The following is a 24,178-nucleotide window of genomic DNA, read 5'->3' as shown; positions in this document are numbered from 1 at the left end:
ATTGCAATTATTAATTAGTTATTGAAGATACCACGTGTTGCCTCGGTCGTCTGGATAATGAAGTCCAAGGTTCGAGTCCCGTGTCCGGCTTAAAATATTGTTAAAGGGATATTTATCTTGAAAATTTAATCTCAATTTTAGAAGTTAGGATGTTAGTTTTGGGGTGTACCTACCTTGCTTTTGGTTTAGTGGATAGTTAATTTATATGCATATTCTAGTCCAAGGTTCAAGTCCCCGGTCTGGGTAAAACAAAATTGTTAAGGGTTTTTTTGTAAAATATTACTAGTTACAGCCTCCGGGGCTCAGTGGTATACGCAGTGGAATTACAAGACGGAGGTCCTGGGTTCGATCCCGGGCTGGGCCAATTGAGGTTTTGTTAATTGGTGCAGGTATGCCTGGTGGGAGGCTTCGGCCGTGGCTAGTTACCGACAAAGACGTACCGCCAAGCGTTCCGGTACGATGACGTGTGTAGAAACCGAAAGGGGTGTGATTTTTCATCCTCCTAATTAGTTAACCTGCTTCTATCTAAGATTGCATCATCACTTTCCATCAGGTGAGATTGTAGTCAAGGGGTAACATAAAAGGAATAAAAAAAAAGTTAGGAAAGCTATACGATTGTCCTAATATCGCTAAAAATTCTCATATTGCTTATGCCTAAACAATATCAGTAGAATTATTATGTATGTTTGGTTCATCTTTGAAAGACAGGATAGTTTTGGTTTATTTAGTACAAAGTTTCTAGCATAAATTGAAAAGTTTGATCACAATTCAAGCTTAGGCTGATTGTAATAGAAAAGTATACTAGCGCCATCTAGCGCCAAGTAGCTGAAGGTGTTTGGTATACAACTTTGTTCCTTTTTGTAGCCACCAAAGAACCACGCGCTGATCGCTTCGTTGAGCGCCATCTATTAGCATTTTAGATGTAATCGTCGCTATTGACAACACCTGCCCCCTTTGACCCAGTGTGGCAACCTATGAGGCTTTATTACGAGGTCCTGGGTTCGAGTTTTGGGTATGTGTGCAAATTTTCTTCCCGGAGTTGGGAAGGTGTATTCTACCGTGCCTCGGAAACACGTTAGGCAGTCGGTCTTTATGATTAACATCCTAGTAATCGTTCAATATATAAAGTCCTGAGCCCACCAACCCATTATTAGAGTGACGTGGTGGGTGCTCCACACACCTTTCCTGTAAGTAAGGAGACCTGACTTTGCAATGGCACTTTAAAATGGGCTGATAATAATGAATGCTTTTGATTGTTCGTAAGCCCTGTTTCAGGCCCAAAAATTGTAACTGACTTGAATATACTGAAATAGATTTAAGTATAAGTTTTAGACCAAACAAGGTAAGGTAACTTTACCATTTTGCGTTAACTAGTATGGATCACCTCTAGTTAGAGGTCAGTCTTGCTATGATCTTGCCTATTTAGAATTAATTAATTCTGTACATACAACAACATAAAAGTAGCCTTTTAAGGGGATGTTGTATCACCATAAAAAGCTACGAACAGCAAACTTCGTGAGGCATTCACTTTATTGAAGGTACACTGCATTTACAAAATTTAACTGATTTTTTATCTATCTCTTACTATACTCAGAGGCACAATACCTATTCGCCCACTTTAATATGACGCGAGTAAGTGGGCGGATAATTGCGCCTCTGAGTATATTATAATATACGTACTAAATGTTTGTGAGTCTGAGTTTGTTTATTTGTTAGATTGTAGAGATAATCTTTAGATCTACTAAACCGAATTTAAAATTCTTTTACCAATAGAAAGCTACGTTATTTTTGAGTGCCATAGACTATATTTTATCCCTGTATTCCTACGGAAACATATATATAAATTAACTCTATTTCAAAGTGTGTTCATAATATTTTAGAATAGAAGGAAATAAAATAAAACCAAGTTTATTAAGTAAATTAAAAATGAAGTTTTTTTTATTTAAATTAAACTTAAAATTTAACTCTTAGGCATAACCGACGGGTTATTATAACCCTACATTCATACTAGCAAATAAATAAATCAGTCTTTATACATAAATATCACATTCAAACAATACTGACTATGGACGCAAATTAATTTAATCGACTTCTTCAACTGTGGGTCCGCTACCAGGCGCCCCTGGGCCAGGCTGAGCTCCACTTGCTCCGTGGAGTTTGCTCATGATGGGCGAGCAAGTCCTCTGGAGTTCCTTCAACTTATGCTCATACTCCTCCTTGTCAGCTAAAGTGTTATTATCCAACCAACGCAACGCTTCGTCGCATTCACTCTTCGCGCTATTCTTATCCGCGTCAGACAATTTCTCACCCGCGTCATCCAACGCTTGTTTGACGCTGAATATGTATGACTCCAACTGGTTCCTTGCTGAGACTTTCTGACGCTGTTTCTCGTCCTCTTCTTTGTATTTCTCCGCTTCGGATAACATGCGGTCTATGTCTGCTTGAGATAGTCTTCCTTTGTCGTTCTTTATGACGATGTTTTTGCTTCTTCCGGTGCTGTTCTCTTTAGCCGATACGTTGAGGATTCCGTTCGCGTCTAAATCGAAAGTTACGTCGATTTTTGGAACTCCTCGCGGCGCTGGTGGAATACCGGTCAAGTCGAAAGTTCCAAGTAGGTTGTTGTCTTTGGTCATAGCTCTCTCGCCTTCATACACTTGGATGGTGACAGCTGGTTGGTTGTCTGAGTAGGTTGTAAATGTCTGAGATTGCTTGCATGGGATTTTGGAGTTGCGCTCTATGATTTTGGTCATAACCCCACCAGCTGTTTCTATTCCTAGTGATAAAGGTGCCACGTCGACTAGCAAGACATCTTGGATTTTGGAGTCAGTGTCGCCGCTTAGTATAGCCGCTTGGACTGCTGCTCCGTAAGCGACTGCTTCATCAGGGTTGATGGATAGGTTGAGTTGCTTGCCGCAGAAGAAGTTTTGCAGCAGATTCTGCACTTTAGGTATACGCGTCGAGCCGCCAACCAAAACGACGTCATGTATTTGGCTCTTATCTAACTTCGCGTCTTTCAGAGCTTTTTCAACCGGTTCCAAAGTTCCACGGAATAAATCTGAGTTTAATTCCTCGAACCTCGCTCTGGATACCCTTGTATAGAAGTCGATTCCTTCGTACAGGGCGTCTATTTCTATACTCGCTTCGGTACTCGACGAAAGCGTCCGCTTAGCGCGCTCGGCGGCGGTGCGGAGGCGTCTCAAAGCGCGCGGGTTGGAACGCAAATCCTTTTTATACTTCCTCGTGAATTCCTCAGCGAGGTGGTTGACTAGACGGTTGTCAAAGTCCTCGCCTCCCAAATGCGTATCACCCGCTGTGGACCTCACCTCGAAGAGGGAACCTTCATCGATAGTTAAGATAGAGACGTCGAAAGTACCTCCACCGAGATCGAATATCAACACATTACGTTCGCCTTTCAAATGCTTATCCAAACCGTAGGCTAAAGCTGCTGCGGTGGGCTCATTAATAATTCTGAGGACGTTCAAACCTGCGATGGCACCGGCGTCCTTCGTAGCTTGACGTTGTGAATCATTGAAATATGCTGGGACTGTGATAACTGCATCCTTGACTGACGTACCCAAATACGCTTCAGCGGTTTCTCGCATCTTAGTTAAAACCATACTGCTGATTTCTTCTGGAGCGAATTTCTTCGGTTCCCCTTTGAATTCGACTTGGATTTTCGGTTTGCCGCAATCGTTGATGACTTTGAAGGGCCAGTGTTTCATGTCCTGTTGGATTTTTGGGTCGTCAAACTTGCGTCCGATGAGTCGCTTGGCGTCGAAGACTGTGTTGTTGGGGTTCAAAGCGACCTGGTTCTTCGCCGCGTCTCCGATAAGTCGCTCGGTGTCCGTGAAGGCGACGTACGATGGTGTGGTACGGTTGCCTTGGTCGTTGGCGATGATTTCCACGTTCCCATGCTGCCATACACCGACACAGGAGTACGTAGTACCGAGATCTATTCCAATAGCTGGCATTTTGTTTTAAAAGTCCTTGTCAACACTCGTAATAAATACAATAAACACTTCTTAAAAACTCCGTAAACTTCACTTCGGTTCGCACCGATCTCTCGTCTTCACTGTTTCGTATTTCGAATTATTCTGAGTTTACGCGGCAAGCCCGCCGCTTATATATTAAACGAATCGGCGGCCGAGAATATTCTACCTTGATCGAGATCGACCCAATCAGCGGGCGATGTCTCTCGATGGTTCTAGAATCATTACAGGTCAACCAATGGGATCGCAGTATTCAATGTGACGTCTGAAGAAAGAGACGGGTATATCGGTAGAATAACGTGAATATGTTGCAAGCGTAGAAAAATTTCCCTTTTTTTAGGGGAGCAAAGCAGATAAAAGGAGTTTCTTTTAAAAGTAATAATGATGATAATATTTTTAAAATAAAGTGATTATTTAAAATGATAATAAAAGTTACGTGTTGTTGAATTTAACAAATATAGTATTGAAGAAAATACAAACTTAAGACGGATGTGCGTTTTCCGGGCCTAGTATGTTGTTTTTCCTTTTTAATTCCTTAATAACTAGCATAATATCGTGGTTTCATCCGTTTTGTTTCAATACGGAGATAAAGTAGTCCACGTTACTCCTTGATAATGTGGCTTTCTATTGATGAAAAAATCATCGATCTAGTAGTTTTGAGTTACTTACAAAAACACAAATTTTCCTCTTTAGTGTAGATGGAGAATAGGTACCTAATTACATAATACATACATGTATCTGTAAGAAATGTAAAATACCATTGCTTCACAAATTTGGGTAAAAAGGCCTATAAATTATAATTTAGTGCGTGAGACAAGGAGTGCTATATTTAATTACGTGGTAGGTACATCTCTCTGATGTGTTAGAATAGTTTAGAAGATTGACAATATTGTATTTCACCAGTCCATGTATTCATGTCGGGGCACATCCAATAATCGACAAAATGTGTTTTTAAAAATCTCGCATGCAATAAAAATGTTTTGTAGGGATTGAGTGCGCAAAAACTGGTATCACTAACGAAGCCTCCCGAAGATTCGAAGGCGCCGAGAACTAAAGAGAGACAGCAAATGTTTTGTTTACATGATGAAAGGGACGCTAGCGGGCCCTACTTTTATGGTAGTGTGTTTGTTTTTGATTATTTTATTTTTATTTCAAGATGATTTCAAGGGAAGAGTTTGCTGGAAATATCTAGAAAATTCAACGGTTACATCAGTTTTTGTGATTAGAAAAATTCTAATTTTAATGACTGGCTGAAGGAAAAGGGCTGCTTTCCTTGTAGAGAGATTTGGATTAGTTTTAGACCTACAAAGCTGCTCAAAATTCAAATGCGGGTTTGTAGGGAACTGTTGAACAGCTGATGATAACTCATAACATTAATGAGACTGCTAGGTATGAGGACTGGAAAAATGGCGTAATAAATTCAAAAACTGTTTACAAAAGCTAAAGAAATACGATTATTATAATAATTTAGATATTTGATTATTGATTATATTAATTTACGTAATAATTATTGTTAGTGTCAATTTTGAAATACAAATTATGAAAAAAGTTTGTAAATGCGGATGTCAAGGAGACGCGTGACGTTTGGGGTTTTATGGGTTTCACCACGTTGCTTGCAAACTCTATCTGTATGATCTTTACTCTGTGTCCACTAATCATTCACTTCTTCCGCGCTCTGCCATTCACGCTATACTAATACTTACTACCTACTGTTTACCTCAGATTAATAAGCCAGCCAATTACATACCTATCTATTGAAATTAGTTAGCCTATGTAGCTTCGGAACACCTAATTACCACCTGGGTTCGAGCCTCGGAGAGCACGTTAAGCCGCGACCCTAGTATTTATCACTAGCTGACGCCGCGCGGTTTCACCCGTAGAAATGTGTTGATAATATATAGCCTATAGCCTTCCTCGATAAATGGGCTACCTAACACTGAAAGATTTTTTCAGATCGGTCCAGTAGGTCCTGAGATTAGCGCGTTCAATCAAACAAACAAACAAACTCTTCAGCTTTATAATATTAGTATAGATTAGTATATATTAACATCCGTTATTATAAACCCGCCAACCCAGCATGGTGGGTTAAGTTCCACATTCCCTTTCCTTTAAGGAAGGCCCTGCATGCAGATGAATTATAATGATGGTGAAATGAAGATTTTTTCATTTTCATTGCTATAAGAATGAAGAAAGTTCTAGATAACCGTTGCAGTTCACGTTGCTTACGCAATAAAGGTAATCAATAACAGAAAGTTCTCGAAACTTCGCAGGATGTTCGGAACAATAGCGTATTACTAGGAAGGGTACAACATAACACAAATGCACAATTTATTGTTGTGTTACACTATTATGTACAAGTATAACAATTGTACCGACTATTCTAGAATGAAGTAAGTAGCTTGACATGGAATTTATGTAAGTAGGTACAGTAGGTACCTATGATTATCAGTGTATTTTTAACCGACTTCAAAAAAAGGAAGAGGTTCTACCTCGTAACTTTTTGTTATTTATTAAACCATATTTATTTTTTTTTAAAGAGATTTTAGGGTGATCCCATTCCAATGATTTTAAACTTTTCGTAGTTGTTCATTATGAATATCGATATTTCGACCCAGTTGCATGGATCATGGTCAATAATATTCATGATCCCATTCCATTTTTATCAAAATCAGTTTAGTAGTTTTATGTTAAAGTCAAAATAACTAATACGTCTTTGAAGTCGGTTCCATTTTCATGTTAAAAAGATTATTGATGGCTAAAATCAGTTAAAATTTTAAATGCGAAAGATTGTGTTATGTTTGTTACTCCTTTACGCTGCAACTACTGAACTTGGCTGAAATGTGGAATGGAGATAATTTAAATTATATATAGGTTGGATATATACCTTGGATTAATATACATATAGTATTTTTATGTAGAAAAATCCATGATTTTAACGGTAGGTACACATTAGCGTGTAAGGTTAGTCTCAAAGCGTATCTACAGAAAAATTGAAAAAAATGCTAAATTCATTTTCCATTACAAGTTGGTAATGAATCCTCAAGGTATATGGTGCATTTTTGTATAATTGGATTGCATGCCATTACAAAAATGTGAAGGACAGAAATGCATACAGTTGTAAGTACCTATTGTTTTTTGTTGTATTTTGTATCGCTGCGCGCCTGCCCGGCTTTTCTAGAATTTATTGTATGCTGCAATGAGGCAATGATATTGCAACCACAGATTATTCAATAATAGGCAGATAGAGAGTACGGAACACGACGGTGTCGTAGCCGCTCCAAATACAAAATTCAAAAACGAATACATTCTCGAGTCTGTACGACATACTTTCAATATTATTTAAGAAAAATGGAGTCTTATGTTTTTATATATTTTAAAAATAAAAACTTGTCACAAAAACTAAGAAATAAGATGGGATATTTATTTATCCTTTTTTTAATTTTTTTAACAATGTTGATAAAATACATAACACTATTAAAAAATTATAAAAAAAAAAATTCAACCCTCCCGCTGCGGAAAGTTTGAGTGCCCGGTGCAAACAACCTGTGGTCAGGATTCCAGAGTGAGATACCTCTTCACAATATGCGCCGTCTCAAGAATAACTGTCTTTTTGTATCCGACCCTTGATCCAGCAGTTTAGTGCGAAATACACAAGGTAAGGTAGGTAGGTACCCCCATGTCGCCGCTTCATATTGATCGACCAAAGTCAAGTATCTAGGTCAGACCGTCGCCGCGCAGACCTAGAATAGACCGTGGAATTTACTGGAAATCTAATTTTACTCCACCTGTGATTCATTTTATAATACCTACGATCTATAGGTACTTTGGATTGGATGGATATTAATCTGTTGAGCAAGCCAGTAAATTTAACTACAAGTGCTGCCATCTAGCAGTAGAAAAAATAAATAATAGTTAATAATTTACTTACAGATGGCGCTGATAAATCCACAGTTCCACAGATTATTAATCTCACAAGAAATCTGCATTTGTTATATAATAGAAACTAGCGGACGCTAGCGACTCCTCGGAAATCAATGTAAACTTTCAAGCCCTATTTCACCCACTTCTTATTTTATTTTCGCAATAAAAAATTATCCTTTATCCGTATTATGGTCTTAAACCAAATTTCATATTTTGAATTCTTTCTGTAGTTTCAGCGTGATGCCCGAATAACAAAAAAAAACACGGACAGACAGAAAACACAAAAAATTGAAAAAAAAACAGCTTTAGTGGGTACTATCGATTGATTTACAGTTTTATTAAAAGTATACAGTATACATATAGATATAAAGATGTTTTATTAGTTTTCTGTTATATTGAGAAGCAAACATAAAATTGCTTTAAAAGATTTTGCTTAGTTTTCGTAGAAAAATCATGAGTCTTTTTTTGGTAGGTAGTAAATATATGCGTATACCTCGTGCAAATTAACTTGACACCTGGCTCGAAGCTAGACCTTGCTCCATTGCACGGCCGATACAGCTTTAGTCTCAATTGCGGTTAAGTAAACAAACTAAGTTTTGATGGTTTTTAGAGGGTCTTTTTTTGAAATACTTAATGGAGAATTGAGCCCTGCGCTGGAAATATGTACGGAGTTTACGGGTAAAGTATCTGTATATGTGTACAAAAGGAATTACACAAATGCCGTACAGTAATAAATGACCTATATTGCGTCTGCAACTATAGACTAATTAAAAAAAAAAAATTGGTTGCCTGTAAAGTCGGTATACGGGCGAAAGTTTTACGTGACAACGACTTTGAGTGGTAAAATAATTTTAATGTGAATATTCATTCGTATAGTAGGAAGAAGGATGAAATAATAGTAACAATTTAAAACATTTATTTATACAAAGAATTATATTTAAAACATTAATTTATACAAAGAATCTCGCACTGAATTTCATATTAACAAAATTTTATTCACTCGCTCTCATTGTGAGCGCATAACGTGAGCGGAGCGTAACGCAGTTTCTTGAAGTGTCACCCGGCAAACCAATTTATAAGACGTTGTCACGTCAAAATTTGTACCGACTTCCGGAACCACTTCTTTAGTACGGCGCTAGGTTTTTCGACATTTATTTTTAATCATCTAGTCTATCATTAGTCGTAATTCATCATTTGTACCTTAGAAATTTCATTCACTCGCGTGCTCACCTGTACTGGGGCCTAATTGTCTAACGGAGTTCATTGATCGTAAAGTTCATACGATCGGCTACGATCAACGATCAATCGTAACTTTACATTGGTATTGTCTAATTTAGTTCATTATATGAAGACCGGATGGTGAACGATGAACTGAAATCATTCATGAAGATTGCGTATTGTTTATGCAAAACGATAGTGAAACTATCGTTAATAATATTATCAAATTTAAGTCAAACTCCATAATAATGCATATATTTTAACAAAGTTTTATGTCTTTTGTTTAAAACATTAAAGAAGCATTAAATTTCACGAAAAATATCTACTATTGAAGAAAATAGCGTGAGAAAATGGTACATGCAACTCAAGTAACAAAACGCAATTAACGAATTTAACCAAGGGCTATTTGGACTATTTGGTAATCTCCCTGTTGTCTGTGTAGGCTAGTGTCAAAATAACGGGGTATCCTATTAGTCTGTGGTGAAACATAGCATATTAATAACCTGTGGATTGGAAATTTTAATTTAACAAAACAAAACAAAATTTTTATTTTTCAGGTTTTACAGAGAATTTAGAAATTGAGCAAAGTTTTACTAAATTATAGTGATCTTAGGAGCAAAGTTTACTTCGTTTGTGTTATTGTTAATCAAAAATATAAAAGTAAACAAAAAAGAAAACTACCTCTATCTAATTTTATCGATGTCCATTTCTTAAGAAGTTTCTCATTAAAACAACGCTTAACTCAGGCAAGACAGGGCTAAGGTGATTAGCGTAACTACAAGTGGTTAACTTACAGTTAGCCAACTGAAGAACAATCAACAATGCCCGATTAATAAATGATCGCGCTGCTTGTCTACTACATGTCCCTGCACTAGTTATAGCAGTAATTTCTTTGTTGGGAAGTATTTAGCACATCCGGGCTGCGCAAAAGGAGAGGGTGGGCATTTCCTCTGTCTTTTAGAAAAGTCCGCATGTTATTTTTATCCCAGTGTTAATCTCTAAGTCTCGTATGAATCGGCACTAATATACATAGGTTTACCTAAGTGTGTGATGAGTGACTTCACAAACAGACTTATTATTAAAGGATTTGAACAGTTCTCTAGCTCTTTAGGGTGTTTTATTCCTTCACCAGCCAACAACAGTGTCATAATTACAATGGGTTCGCAGAGTTAGTTTATCTAGGCATTTAGATATACCATTCAAAATCCTCTACTGAGAGCAAAAGTTAAACTGAAAATCCACAACCCTTTCAGTTGCTACACGTCATCACACCGGAATGCTAAATCGCTTGGCCGTATGTCTCAATTGGTCCAGCTGGGGATCAAACACAGGACCTTCGGAACATTAATTATCATTAACATCTGATAGTGGTATATGAACACCATAACTACCAATCCACATTGGAGCAGGTTTTTTTTTTTATTCTTTACAAGTTAGCCCTTGACTACAATCTCACCTGATGGTAAGTGATGATGTAATCTAAGATGGTAACGGGCTAACTTGTTAGGAGTAGTAAGACAATCCACACCCCTTTTGGTTTCTACATGGCATCGTACCGGAATGCTAAATTGCTTAGTGGTAGGTCTTTGCCAGTAAGGTGGTAACTGGCCGAAGCTTTCCACCAGCCAGACCTAGACCAATTGAGAAAACCTCAATTGGCCCAGCCAGGGATCAAACCCAGGACACCACTGCTAATGTTTTCCTCTCAAAGATTCTATCTAACTTTTAGTATGAAATGTTAATTGTTTTTTTTAATTTCAGACTAAATTGATTATTATGAACAGACCAATATGATGAACCACTGATATTGACTCAGAGACATGAAGATCAGTGCTTTGACAACAAGACTGACTAGCTGAGCCAGCTTAAGAATTATGTGGTGTGTGTGTGTGTCTAATTCCAGGAGCTCTCTATGTCAGCCATCCATCTATATTCTTACTCATTTTTGTTAATTATAAAATAAATTTGATTATTTAGTATGTAACTTCATTGTACCTATCCTGCTAGCTGTTAGAAAGATAGCATCTGTAATAATTTATTTACGGTAAAACATATTTATAAATAAACATGCTTTAACATTTAAGTATGGCCAATATGTTGTCAAGTACAGTGGGCAGGGCTGAATCCATGATCCCTCAGTGTCTAGTCTGGCCCCTTTATGGAGTAGCTAGTTAGGCTTTAGCAGATTTATATTCTAATTTGGTAAAACTCGTTTTTCTGATTTAAGAAAATATACTAATCATCAAAACTGTGTCTGCAAGTACTGTACAGGCCTACTGTTTGGATGAGAATATATTTGATTATTTTTAAGCTTTGTGGTTTCAGGGTTTAAAAAATGTCTAACTGAAAGTCTATGTTTACTGTATTTATTATTATTATAATAAATAAACTTAAAAAATCTTTTTTTTATAAACTTCCAACCCCTATTTCACCCTCAGAGGTGTCATTTTCATAATTCTTAGAATACTAGTAGTCAAGATACTGTAATAAAAAGATACAGTTTGTGAGATTGTAGGGGTAAACACTGGACCTACTGAACCCATGTTGAAGATTATTTTACCAATAAAAATCCACATTTGAGTATTATAGGCCATGTATTCCTTCCCACGGAAACAGGAATTATGTGGGTGAAACTGCAGGGGGGTGAACACAGGTATTATAAATGTATTTTTTACAACTACACTTTTTTGAATAATTTATTTAATTATTGTAATGGTAAAAAAAATATTAATAGTAAAATGTTAAACTGAAAGCTTTAGTTTTGGAAAAGACTACAAAAAACAAACTCAGCGAAGTAAGTATTCTTTTATTTTCAAATATCATCAGCATTTCACAATCTATGCAAATATTTTGATAATACACACACATTTATGATTTGACCAGATAACAGGGTCATCAGTACAATGTCCTATCAGCTAAAAGCCTTTGCCATCTTTTCTTCAGCACACCAATATGTTATTCCACTGTATTGCAGGTGCTTTTTGCAATATTGGAGTCTGCAGTTATAGGGCATATTCCAAATATCCTGTAAAGCAAAATTGTTAATATTGAGCATATTATAAAATACACACATCAACATTTAGTCTCAATGTAAGTGTAGTTTGTGTACTAAGATAATATAGCAGACAGACAAGCTTCGCTTTGACTCATTCCCTATTCCTATCCTATTCTACTCCCACCCATTGGCTTATCGACTATTATTTCCTATTCCTATTCGGTAGCTCAGAATCCTAGGATTCCTAGAGTGGGCATGCACCAATGGAAAATGTAAATGTACCTATGAGTGATGACGAAAGAGTTCGTTCGCCATAATCATAATTTTAAAAATGAAATTCGATTCCTTTTTGCTTAATAACCAGCAAACTTAACTAAACCACACACATAGGCCCTGGAACACAGATCCCAACATATTGGATACAACAACATGCAAGATGTCGCAGAAATCTAAAACATGGTATGGTATTAAATATCGTAGGTAGTGAGTTTATGTCGCTCTATGGACTTTCTCTGGTACGTCCAAAGAAAGTGTGTGTAAGAAGACATTGGATGCTGGAAGAAAGATGCTGTTTGATCCCCAGTTCTTGGAGGAGTGAGACTGTGTCCAGGATATGCAAGCATTCTTCTTCAACTCATTTCTAGAGCGTGTACATTCTTTTTCTCACTTTCTCTCAGAGTCCAAGTCTCAGCATCCTATATAAATCGATTAATAGCACTCAATTAACTTCATTGTTTTGACTTTATAGGTTCATTGCAAAGAATATATTATTTATTACTCTTTTTAACAGAGTTCATTGTTTACAAACAAAACACTTCGCAAAGTTTCGTCCTAAAAATGCTAACTGTGGACGGAGAGAATTGAGAGATTTAGAATGGAAAAAAATATTAATTTTAGATATTTAATAAAATATAAATTACTATTTTAGAATTTTGGACATCCACAATTTGTCCGTTTTACGATCAAAGGTGACTCAAGACCCATCGTAAGATTTTGACATAAGCCATGAACATAAAACTTTACACAATTCGAAGACAATCGCAAATAACTGTCAAATCTTAACAAATCATTCACTCTTCGTATAAAAATAACGATCTAATCGTAATGAACTAACTATGCCCAACCGATGGCTTTCCATTGGCTTACACAATCCGAAATAGCCGTTTGACAAGTAAAAACGTACGATTTCAACTGTCAAATTCAATCGTTTGCGTTAGACAATTAGGCCCCTGCTCAGAAGTGACGGCATAGTGCTCAGAGTTATTTTCTGTTATAGTAACAGCCTTCTAAGCGTTATTTACGTTGGTTCATTTCACAGCTAAATTTTTTTCAAGAGCTTGTAGTCTATTAGGATTTGGGTAATTGCGCAACACTTCTTGTGCGTATTCCGCACACAAAGTGGTGCAAATAAATCAGTGTTACCAACTCTCCAAAATATTTATCCCTAAAGTTGGTGTCAAAAACCCCTAAAATCGCTTTAATTATTGAGTTGTCCCCCTAAAAAATATAAATTCATAATAATTTAGAAATAATATGCTGTCATATGTTTCAAAAGTCTATATTTAATACAGACAAAATACTACATCTTTATTTGAAGATTCGGATTTTTTGAAATCATACACGTTGACCATGAACAAATTTACCAATTTCTTTTATTCGATGAAAATTGCCTCCAATTGCCTCAGAGTGGTTGTAGAATAACGTATTATATGTCGTTATAAGTCGCTAGGCCAAGAAAGAAATATTAAAATTATCATCAATTTAAAAATATTAAAGAGTCAAAAAATCCCTGAAAATACCCCTAAAAATTTCAGACCCCTAAAAAAATCCCATTTCACTTATTTGCCCCCTAAATCTGGGGGGAAAACCCCTAAGTTGGGAACCCTGAAATAAATACAAAATTTTTTACACTCAGTAGGTACTTACCATGAACAAACGTCATTCGGTTCGAGGCAGGTGTCAAGTTAATTCGCACTAGTTGTACTACTTAATCACATTTAGAGAAAAAGAAAATTTTTATTAATTCCACCTACCTACGAATTAATTCTGTAAAAATTTTTGATAGGTAGGTACCTACTTAAAATGAATAAAAAATTTAATAAAAAAAATTCAACAGACTTCCAACTCAAAAATTAACCTAAACTAAAAAGCAAAAAATAACATCTTGTATATGTGCCAACTTCTGATCAATTTGAAAACGGTGCCAGAACCAGAGAATCTTTGTAGTTTAAACGGGTTTATTAATTAAAACATCACTGGCTTAGCACCGCCTTCAAACTGATGAGAAGGTAGCACTTACTTATAAGTGCCCTGCGTGCGTGCGTTTAAAAATCGTGGTGTGTACAGATGCCCTAAGGAGTAAGACAAGCTTAGTTTACTACAATTATTTCCTCTTGAATCTTGATGTATAACTTCAAAATTAATTGAATATGTAGAATGGAAGTTAGTTACAATTTTTTTTTGTAACTAGATTTTTACCTAGTTTTAAGTTATTCTCCAATATAATGAAAGTTAAATTTATGAGTTATTATTAAATTTAAAATTAATTAAATTTGTAAGATAGAAGTCAGTTTCAAAATTTTTTTTTAACCACCTATTTTTAAGTTATGAAGTTATTCTCCAAAATAATAGTTTTAACTTATGAGTACCTAAAAGGAAGATAAAGAAAACAACAGTATTAAATTATTACATTACATGTAATTATTTATTGTTAATTTTAAATTGAAATGGAATTTGAACTAAATCAGTCTTTGGCTGTACACCAGTGCACAAAAAAAATACAAGGAGACATCACAGAAAACCATTACAACATGGCTACAGGATAGACGGACAACTTAATCTACTTCTTCCATGCGAGACGCATCATCAGCATCACCCTCTAGAGGTGGGACGTCACCAGCGCTAGTTTCGACTTCTACAGGAACTGGTTCATCCTCATCAATGCCAAGACCGAGCTTGATCATGCGGTAGATTCTGGAAGCGTGTACTTGAGGCTCATCAAGAGTGAAGCCAGATGACAGTAAAGCAGTCTCGTACAGTAAAATGACTAGATCTTTGACAGCTTTGTCGTTCTTGTCAGCCTCAGCCTTCTGACGGAGTGTCTCCACAATGGAATGATCAGGGTTGATCTCAAGGTGTTTCTTGGCGGCCATGTAACCCATGGTTGATGTGTCTCTCAAGGCCTGGGCCTTCATGATGCGCTCCATGTTAGCAGACCAGCCGTACTGAGCGGTGACAATGCAGCACGGAGACTCAACAAGCCTGTTGGAGACAACAACTTTCTCTACTTTGCTGTCCAGAATATTCTTCATGACTTTGCAGAGGCCTTCGAACTTGACTTTGTCTTCCTCGCGCTTCTTCTTCTCTTCCTCATCCTCAGGGAGTTCCAGGCCTTCCTTGGTGACTGAGACGAGGGTCTTTCCATCATACTCCCTCATTTGTTGGACTACATACTCATCAATTGGCTCAGTCATGTAGACTACCTCATAGCCACGTTTCTTGACCCTCTCGACGAAGGATGAGTTGGCAACTTGGTCTCTGTTCTCACCAGTGATGTAGTAGATGTGTTTCTGGTTCTCCTTCATTCGGGAAACATAGTCCTTGAGGGAGCACACTTCATCGCCAGAGGCAGATGTGTGGTATCGGAGTAAATCGGCCAATTTAGATCTGTTTGCAGAGTCCTCGTGAATGCCAAGCTTCAGATTTTTGCTGAACTGTTCATAGTATTTCTTGTAGTTTTCTTTGTCCTCTGCAAGTTCCTCGAAGAGCTCCATGCATTTCTTTACCAGATTCTTCCTAATGACTTTCAAGATCTTGTTCTGTTGGAGCATCTCACGAGAGATGTTGAGAGGCAAGTCCTCGCTGTCTACGACTCCTTTGATGAAGTTCAGGTACTCAGGGATGAGGTCCTCGCAGTTGTCCATGATGAATACTCTGCGGACATACAACTTAATGTTGTTCTTGCGTTTCTTGTTCTCAAAGAGGTCAAAGGGTGCGCGTCTGGGGACAAAGAGCAGGGCACGGAACTCCAGCTGACCTTCAACACTGAAGTGTTTGACTGCGAGGTGGTCTTCCCAGTCGTTGGTGAGTGACTTGTAGAAGTCACCATACTCCTCCTGGGTGATGTCATCAGCGTTGCGAGTCCAGATGGGCTTGGTCTTGTTCAATTCCTCATCTTCAGAGTACTTCTCTTTGATAGTCTTCTTCTTCTTTTTCTTATCTTTGTTGTCTTCCTCGTCGTCTTCTCCGACGTCCTCGATCTTTGGCTTGTCGTCTTCGTTCTCATCCTCTTTCTTTTCCTCCTCAGCCTCGTCGTCAGACAATTCCTTTTCACGTTCCTTTTCTACTACCAGTTTGATGGGATAGCCGATGAACTGCGAGTGTTTCTTGACGATTTCCTTGATCTTCTGCTCTTCCATGAATTCGGCCAAGTCTTCCTTGACGTGGAGGACGATTTTCGTGCCGCGGCCGAGAGGCTCGCCGGGGTCGGGGCGGACGGTGAAGGAACCGCCGGCCGCGGACTCCCACATGTACTGGTCGTCATCATTGTGTTTGGAATGTACTGTAACTCTATCGGCGACCAAGTAGCAGGAGTAGAAGCCCACACCGAACTGACCGATCATACTGATGTCAGCGCCAGCTTGGAGAGCCTCCATGAAAGCCTTTGTTCCAGATTTAGCGATCGTACCCAAGTTGTTGACTAAATCCGCCTTTGTCATACCAATACCAGTATCAATGATGGTGAGAGTTCCCTCGCTCTTGTTGGGGATGATTTTAATATACAATTCCTTACCGCTGTCCAGCTTCGACGGGTCCGTGAGAGATTCATATCGGATCTTGTCCAGAGCGTCTGAAGAGTTGGAGATTAACTCACGGAGGAAGATTTCCTTGTTAGAGTAGAAGGTGTTGATGATCAGGGACATGAGCTGGGCGATCTCCGCCTGGAAGGCGAAGGTCTCCACCTCGGCGGGCTGGGTCTCCATTTCTTCCGGCATTTTCTTTCTTCGATTTCAAAACTTGTAGAGAATGCGATTAGTTAAAACAAAGAACTTTCAAAGCTTGGTTTGTCTATTGGCAACGCGGTTTTTATTCAGCACGTGTTTAAAATTCACACCGAAAAAGCACTGTGTAATGTCTTGTGTTGCAGCTCGATTTTTCTCAAATAACGCCGGCGCGCAATGACATTTCGTTTATATAGCTTTCAGTCGCTGGCGACATCTGTGAACGGGTAGAAGTTTCTAGATTTGCCGCCCACTTTATCAGATGCTAGCAACCTTTTACTTAGTTTCGCGTGCTTCATCGGGAATCTTAAAAAATTCAAGTTTGACTTACATTATTTATTGTAATACATATTCCTTTTTGTCACGTATTTTTAAATACTAAAATATAATGTAAATTTTTAATATTGATTTATATATTCGTTATTATTATGTGAACGTAAGAATTTCTGATATGTTAAGTTCTTATGTTGGTCAAATATAGAAATAAAAATAATATAAATAACCTTACTTAACTATGAAATAAATAAATGAGAGTATTTAATCATCGTTGGACAGATATATTTATATTTTATTCACATTAAAGTTTACATTAATTTAAGAAATATTGAAAATTTAAAAAGCAAACAAAACACAGTTAAGTAGTAAGCAGAATAAAAAAATACCGAACTATCTTAATAACTTTAACTAACGTTATTTTATAATCCTGACACTTACTTTTCAAAAACCCTTTAGTCTGACAATTATTACTGTCGAATTACTATAGCACTGGCTGTTACAGCTTCAATCGCATTTAGAAATAGAAACCTGCAACATTTTGGATTGAACTATCAGTTAAGGTAGTGAAAGCGTGAATATGTAACAATTATCAATCTCATTTTTGCATTGACGGTAATATAAAAAAAAATGTTTGAAGCAACTAAATTAAATTTGATTTTGAACTTAGTTTAATACTTAGATTACATACACAAAAATCTTTAAACAATAGCTTATATTTTTTAAGAAACAACGTCATTTATTAAGTATTTTTCAATCCTTTATCATTTGAATAACAAAAAACAAATTCATAACAGATCTGTAGTTTTCAAGAAATACATGCACTTACAAACATACGGGTCGAACACAGAGCCACTCTTTAAGCCGGTTAAAAATTATTACATCATGAAATGTTGGCGACACCTCTGGAAATTTCATCAGTTTTACTACTCCCTAATAGATGGCAGCGCTATTGATTCCTGTAATCCTATGGAACAATCTAGAATGTTCGAGAACTTTCTACAATAATAATTGAGTAACAGTAAAACAGAACTGAATTACATAAAACAAACAATCTAATAGGTTTGTTAGAATATACAATGACTTAAAAAGCTATAATTTTGTTTGATTTCATTCATAATATTAACTAAATTTATAAATTTCTTGTTTAGTCCAGAATGTTCGATGCATATCCGGTGTTTATTGACGCTACTCGCCACAAGCAGCGCTAGGCGTATCCTGTTCTATACATTTCCTGCTATTTTATATTTCTAGTTTGTTCCTTATTGATTTTTCGTTTATGAATGAACTTTAGGTAGAAGATGCACTTATATTATCTCAAATGCAATATTACGTGACCGTAATATTTCCATGGACCAGAACTTTTTCCATTGTACTTAATAATGGCCAAAGTCTAACAAACCTAGGTTAGGTTTACCGGCATGGCTATTCGTTATTTAAAAACGTGTAAAAAATAAGTAAAGTTACGAAATACCTAAGTAGGTGCCTACCTATTATAGTCAACATGATGATGCGTAATTTAATAATAATAATGGCCTAATTCTATAGAAATTGGTAGGTAGGTACTTACTTTAGCTGGTACCTATAGGTAGGGGTAGGTAGGTATATTGCTGACTGGCATTATTTTTTTTGTAAATTAATAATTTGAAGGATCTAAGTACATTCTAGATTTAGCTAAGTAGGTATATGGTAGATGAACCCTGGTAAAGGTTCCTTACTAGAAGAAGGTACCTACCTACCTAAGTAAATAGGTACCTATCTAAAAGAGTTTCATATGTAGAGTAGTACGGCTTTCTTATAGTCGGTCTTTCGTACTAAGGTCTTGGGTTCAAGTCCTGTGTCAGATACCTATGATATAGGTACCTATGTACCTAAGTATGAGATACGTATCCAATTTAATTTCCGATCCGACGTAGTTGTGTTATACCCATCTACCTAGGTACCTACCTCCGCAAAACACTAAAGATAGGTAAATCATCATCATCATCATCATCATCATCACTACCTATCAACCCATATTCGGCTCACTGCCACAAGTCTCCTCTCTTAGAATGAGAGGGCTTAGGTCAATAGTCCACCACGCTGGCTCAATGCGGATTGAAAGACTTCACACACGCAGAGAATTAAGTAAATTGTCAGGTACCTACGCAGGTTTCCTCACGATGTTTTTCCTACCGTTTGAGACACGTGATACCTATTTAATTTCTTAAAATGCACATACTTAGTTTGAGTTAGAGATGCATGCCCCTGACCGGATTCGAACCTACACCCTCTGGAATTGGAGACAGAGATCATATCCACTAGGCTATCACGGCTCTCAAAATGAAAATTAATTCGAAAAGTACCTACCTACCTAAATCTACTTTAATTCGTGCATTCACTATGTCTAGATGCGAACAAAGAAAAAGATGAAAGTCCAATTTTCTTTTGTTTCTTTTGTTCTATAAGTGGGTAGACAGTCTCCATAGCTTTGGATTAAGTTTTTTTATAGATAAGTAGATAAGAACTAGGTAGGGCCCTACTTAGCTACAGTTCGTGCGCTGTAGCATGGTGCGGGTGACAGTTGCCTGTATGACGTTCATAACACATACTATTATCGTGAATCGCGGCAAATTTTCAAGAGTGAAACGAACTGTCACCCGCACCATGCTACACAGCGCACGAACTGTAAATCACAAAGTGTATTGTTGCATCATGTACCTTGTACCTTGCTATAGGTACGACTATCTCAGAATTGGCTAACACTCCCGATGTTCCGCGCGGGTCGGGGGCGTGTAGCGATGAATGAAAAACACACGACTGATGAACGTCACTTTCCCGCACGCACGATTTCACACCCGCGCAGTCTTTCCCCCTGTCGCCCGCATATCATGGGAGTATTATCAAAGAACTTGCTAGACTATACCTAAGTAGGTACCTACTACCTACCTAGTTTTTAACACAGAATATTTTCTATTGATGTGTGTGTGAGTGAATGTCGACCCCGCACCGGAAAGCGCAGTGTTGGTCGACCCCCCACTAGGAGGACTGAGGACATCAAGCGGGTTGCAGGGAGGTTGGTCCAGGTCTGGCTGGCGGGAGGCTTCGGGCATGGCTAGTTACCGCCCAACCGGCAAACACGTGCCGCCAAGCGATTCCGGTACGACGTCGTGTAGAAACCGAAATGGGTGTGGATTTTCATCCTTCGCCTAACAAATTAACTCACTTCCATCTTAGATTGCATCATAACTTCAGGTGAGAATGCAGTCAAGGGCTGACTTGTAAAGAATAAAAAAATAAAAAAAATCTTTGGTCTATAAAAATCATTTGAAACTATAGTACTTATAAGTATGTATGTAATTAGGTAGGTACCTATACCTACTTAGAGGTTATTTGCCTTTATTAATTGTCACGTGTAATTGTCGGTAGGTACCTACGTAGGTAGGTACAATATTGTATTATGTCGCTAGTACCTATTTGCTAACTCCATACCTAAAATAGATAAGTATAGATTGTACATGTTATGTTTTCTGTGGTATAGATATGTTAGACGGTTCTACGGCCTAGTTCGATTGGCCTAAGTTATGGCTTTACTAGAACCTAGAAAGTTCTAGATTCGTATTCGTACTGTTGAATTGAATCTACGGCGGTTATTTCGACTTCCATACCGTTGAGTCATTAAAGATAGGTACAGGTTTTTAGCCGTTAGAAAAAATTACTTGTAACTTTTTATTTTTTATGAATGTTCATGTTTTATGAATCATGGTAATGACTAATGATCGTATAGGGGTGAATCATTTTTTTTCATATAATATTAAATTTTGTGAAAGTTCACACAATTGAAAGTAGCAATTCATTCCAATAGATGGCGCAAGTAAACAATAGCGGCTCTGAAGTGCAGCTAGTGGCTCATAGATGGCGTTTTCACACGATCATTCTATACTTTTCCAGATTTTTGTAGAAACGACCGCTGAACAAGCTTTTAGCGTATATAAACAAAACGCGCGGCGTTGCCGGCGTCAGTTATTTGCAACAAAACGCACAACTCAAGTGAAGTGAGCGAAGCTTTCAAAGTTTTCTCAAAGATTGGTGTTTGAAATTCAATTGTTTAGTGAAAGAAAGAAAAGAAAATGTCTCTGCTACCGTATTTATTGGATTATGAACTTGCTCCGCGATCCAGGGGCATCAGAGATCAACTTTTAGTTCTCGATTTGGCGCCGGAAGATTTTTTGTTGACCGACATATTCGATCGCCCTCGGAAGTATGTACGCCAGTGGAGAAACCTGTCATCTTTGGCTAGGGATGTCGGTTCCACCATCAAAGCAGATAAAGACAAGTTCCAGATCAATTTGGATGTCCAACACTTTGCTCCCGAAGAGGTGTCAGTGAAAGTGAGCGATAACTACGTTGTGATTGAAGGGAAACATGAAGAAAAGCAAGATGAGCATGGATATGTCACCAGGCAATTCAAACGCCGGTACGCTTTGCCAGAAGAATGTAACGCCGAGGCAGTCGAGTCCAAACTGTCTTCCGATGGTGTTTTGACCATAACGGCTCCCAAGTTGGCTTTGGAGAAAGGTGAACGCGTGGTGCCTATAGCTCAAACTGGTCCAGTTCGCAGGAAGCTGCAGGATAGAGACACAGTTGAGCAAGAAGAGCAGAACGGCGAACCGGAACAGGAAACCAAGTCGCCACAGAAAAAGAGGAAACGATAGTTTAATGAATATTAACTTTATTCCATCGATTTAAGGACTATATTAGCTAGTGAGAAAGTGCTAGAAAATGCTTTCTTAGTCAACGATAAGTTCTATTGTTATTAAAACTGGTACCTACGGGTCTGAGAACAAGTAAAGTAAAGACTGAATTTAATTTTCGAATTTTGTATTGATTTGAATTTGAGTGAATGAGTGAAAAGTGTGTTTAGTTATAATAAATAAGCAATAAAGTGATTCTTTTTAAGTAATTTTCGTTTTATTTTTGTATATGCTTTAGTAGATTCATAATTCAAATGCAAAAATACTTTCATTTGTTTTAAAAAATCATGAGCCTAACAGGGGCTTTTTCCAACTTATTAGAAAACAGGCTCCAAGTAAAATGCTTTTAATAGCGAAATCCATTTCTATAGGAAAAGAAACTGCGTAACGCCATCTAGCGCTGATTAGCCCAATTAGGTCGCCGTTTGAAAAGATGTTGAATCCACTATTGTTCAAGTACTGTCTTGCTTTTATTTTTAGAACCTTTTCACCTAAATGGTTCTTTACAAGGTAAGTTTTGGGGCAAGATTTCGTTTTTTCAACGGATCCCACGAAATTCCCAGGTGGAGCCCAAATTAAAGCTTTGTTTACGCACTCAGAAGGTTTTTGGACTTCTATTATTTCATTTCCATAATAGTTGTAAATTTTGATTACGAATTTATATTGACCTTTCTTGACAGCTAAAAATACCTTTTGGCCTTCATTGTTGTATATGGTGTAGCTAATATCTTTGAGCCCTATCAAACTGTGCAAGGTATCCGGTTCTTCCGCTACTATCAGCTCCCCTAAAGGGCATAAGTAAGCCAGACCTGGGTAGTTTACTTCATCTTTAGGACAGGGCATCCAGTCTTCTTTTTTTACACCATTGCTTATAATATTTTTCATGGACCAGTAGGTATTTTACAGTGCATTGGAAAGCTTTCTTTTATTTTCCACTTATTTTTAAATTTTCCATTTTATTTATTAAGTTAAATCATGTTCTAATTATTCACACTATTGTTGTTTGTGTTAGGTACCTAACCAACTGTCATGTCAAATAATTTGTCATTTTCGTGTTTTTTAATCAGAGGAATTAATGTTTTTAGAAAAAATATTAATAACATTTTTTTTTAATTATGTACCTTTGTATTTATTTCAGTATTTTTGTGGTGTAAACAATAAATAAGTTGAAAATAAAAGTAATATTTATTTTTTACACTAATATTATAATTTATACCCTCTAAATCGAATCCATACTTCTGTACCTACATAGTAATATAGAGGTAAAGTTTGTAGCATTGTAGGGGTAATCTCTGGATCTTTATTAAACTGTTTTTGAAAATTCTCAATTTACTTTCTTAACTTAATCGAAAATTTTTAATCCCCGTACTTTCACGGGAACGGGAACTACGCGGATGAAATTGGGAGGCGTCGGTTAGTCACTCTAATATCACATCACACATCACACTAAAAGGCGAAAGTTTGTGTGTAAGTGTGAAAGTGTGTAAGTGTGTTTGTTTCTCTATTACGCTGCAGCTACTGAAGCGATTTGGCTGAAATTTGGAATGGAAATAGATTTTACTCTGGATTAACACAGGCTTTTTTTTTCATCTCGGTAAAATCCATGGTTCCCGCGGGATTTGTGAAAAACTGAATTCCACGCGAACGAAGTCGCGGGCGTCTGCTAGTAATAAATATATCACCCCTAATTTCCCACCCTTATGGCAGAATTTTTTTTAATTATCTTACTTTGAGTTAAATAATAAAAAAAAGAATTATCAAAATCGGACTAATCTATAAAAAGTCATGCGTTGTTTTACTTTACAATAATTATCCCCTGTTTGCCTGCCCGAGAATAGGAATTTTTCTTCAACTTTTTAAAGACCTAATTCGAAGCATTTACTCAGTAAAAAGTTTCGCGTGTTATTACATAAAAAATACAATACGTCGAATAGTAAACCTCTCTGTTTTTCGTCTGTTAAAAATAGGAACCTATATTACTTAATTGTTTTGTTTTTAGATGGCGAAGTTAAAAGCAGGGTGATGATTTTGTGACTTTGAATGTCTATG

At 37.1% G+C, this 24,178-nt stretch overlaps 4 protein-coding genes and 2 long non-coding RNA genes across 6 annotated transcripts; 2 read left to right on the top strand and 4 right to left on the bottom strand.

Moving 5' to 3' along the window:
• Positions 1-1,907: 1,907 nt before the first annotated feature.
• LOC112051390 (heat shock protein 68) lies at positions 1,908-4,103 on the bottom strand. Its single transcript, XM_024090003.2, has one exon. The coding sequence runs from the start codon at positions 3,969-3,971 to the stop codon at positions 2,082-2,084; it is 1,890 nt and encodes a 629-aa protein (XP_023945771.2). The 5' UTR covers positions 3,972-4,103; the 3' UTR covers positions 1,908-2,081.
• A 4,454-nt stretch (positions 4,104-8,557) lies between these two features.
• LOC128199492 (uncharacterized) lies at positions 8,558-11,104 on the top strand. The gene is made up of 2 exons (XR_008252126.1): positions 8,558-10,065; positions 10,890-11,104. It is a non-coding gene; the product is annotated as an uncharacterized LOC128199492 (long non-coding RNA).
• An 813-nt stretch (positions 11,105-11,917) lies between these two features.
• On the bottom strand, positions 11,918-13,037 carry LOC128199491 (uncharacterized). Its single transcript, XR_008252125.1, has 2 exons — positions 12,791-13,037; positions 11,918-12,153 (listed from the first exon to the last, which is right to left on the bottom strand). It is a non-coding gene; the product is annotated as an uncharacterized LOC128199491 (long non-coding RNA).
• A 1,763-nt stretch (positions 13,038-14,800) lies between these two features.
• LOC112051388 (heat shock protein 83) lies at positions 14,801-17,299 on the bottom strand. Its single transcript, XM_024090001.2, has one exon. The coding sequence runs from the start codon at positions 17,115-17,117 to the stop codon at positions 14,958-14,960; it is 2,160 nt and encodes a 719-aa protein (XP_023945769.1). The 5' UTR covers positions 17,118-17,299; the 3' UTR covers positions 14,801-14,957.
• Positions 17,300-21,386: 4,087 nt separating this feature from the next.
• LOC112051401 (alpha-crystallin A chain-like) lies at positions 21,387-22,338 on the top strand. The gene has a single exon (XM_024090025.2). It carries the CDS (start codon positions 21,506-21,508, stop codon positions 22,088-22,090), a length of 585 nt encoding a protein of 194 aa, XP_023945793.2. The 5' UTR covers positions 21,387-21,505; the 3' UTR covers positions 22,091-22,338.
• A 61-nt stretch (positions 22,339-22,399) lies between these two features.
• On the bottom strand, positions 22,400-23,434 carry LOC112051389 (phospholipid scramblase 2-like). The gene has a single exon (XM_024090002.2). The coding sequence runs from the start codon at positions 23,012-23,014 to the stop codon at positions 22,415-22,417; it is 600 nt and encodes a 199-aa protein (XP_023945770.2). The 5' UTR covers positions 23,015-23,434; the 3' UTR covers positions 22,400-22,414.
• Positions 23,435-24,178: the final 744 nt, after the last annotated feature.

Source organism: Bicyclus anynana, chromosome 25, assembly GCF_947172395.1.
Source record: "Bicyclus anynana chromosome 25, ilBicAnyn1.1, whole genome shotgun sequence".
Taxonomy (NCBI): Eukaryota; Metazoa; Arthropoda; class Insecta; order Lepidoptera; family Nymphalidae; genus Bicyclus; species Bicyclus anynana.
Note: the sequence above shows the minus strand (reverse complement) of the source record. Positions and strands in the feature narration are given on the sequence as shown.

Excerpts from the sequence above, each read along its gene's own strand:
- LOC112051390 (XM_024090003.2), bottom strand. The coding sequence starts at position 3,971 with ATGCCAGCTATTGGAATAGATCTCGGTACTACGTACTCCTGTGTCGGT.
- LOC112051388 (XM_024090001.2), bottom strand. The coding sequence starts at position 17,117 with ATGCCGGAAGAAATGGAGACCCAGCCCGCCGAGGTGGAGACCTTCGCC.
- LOC112051401 (XM_024090025.2), top strand. The coding sequence starts at position 21,506 with ATGTCTCTGCTACCGTATTTATTGGATTATGAACTTGCTCCGCGATCC.
- LOC112051389 (XM_024090002.2), bottom strand. The coding sequence starts at position 23,014 with ATGAAAAATATTATAAGCAATGGTGTAAAAAAAGAAGACTGGATGCCC.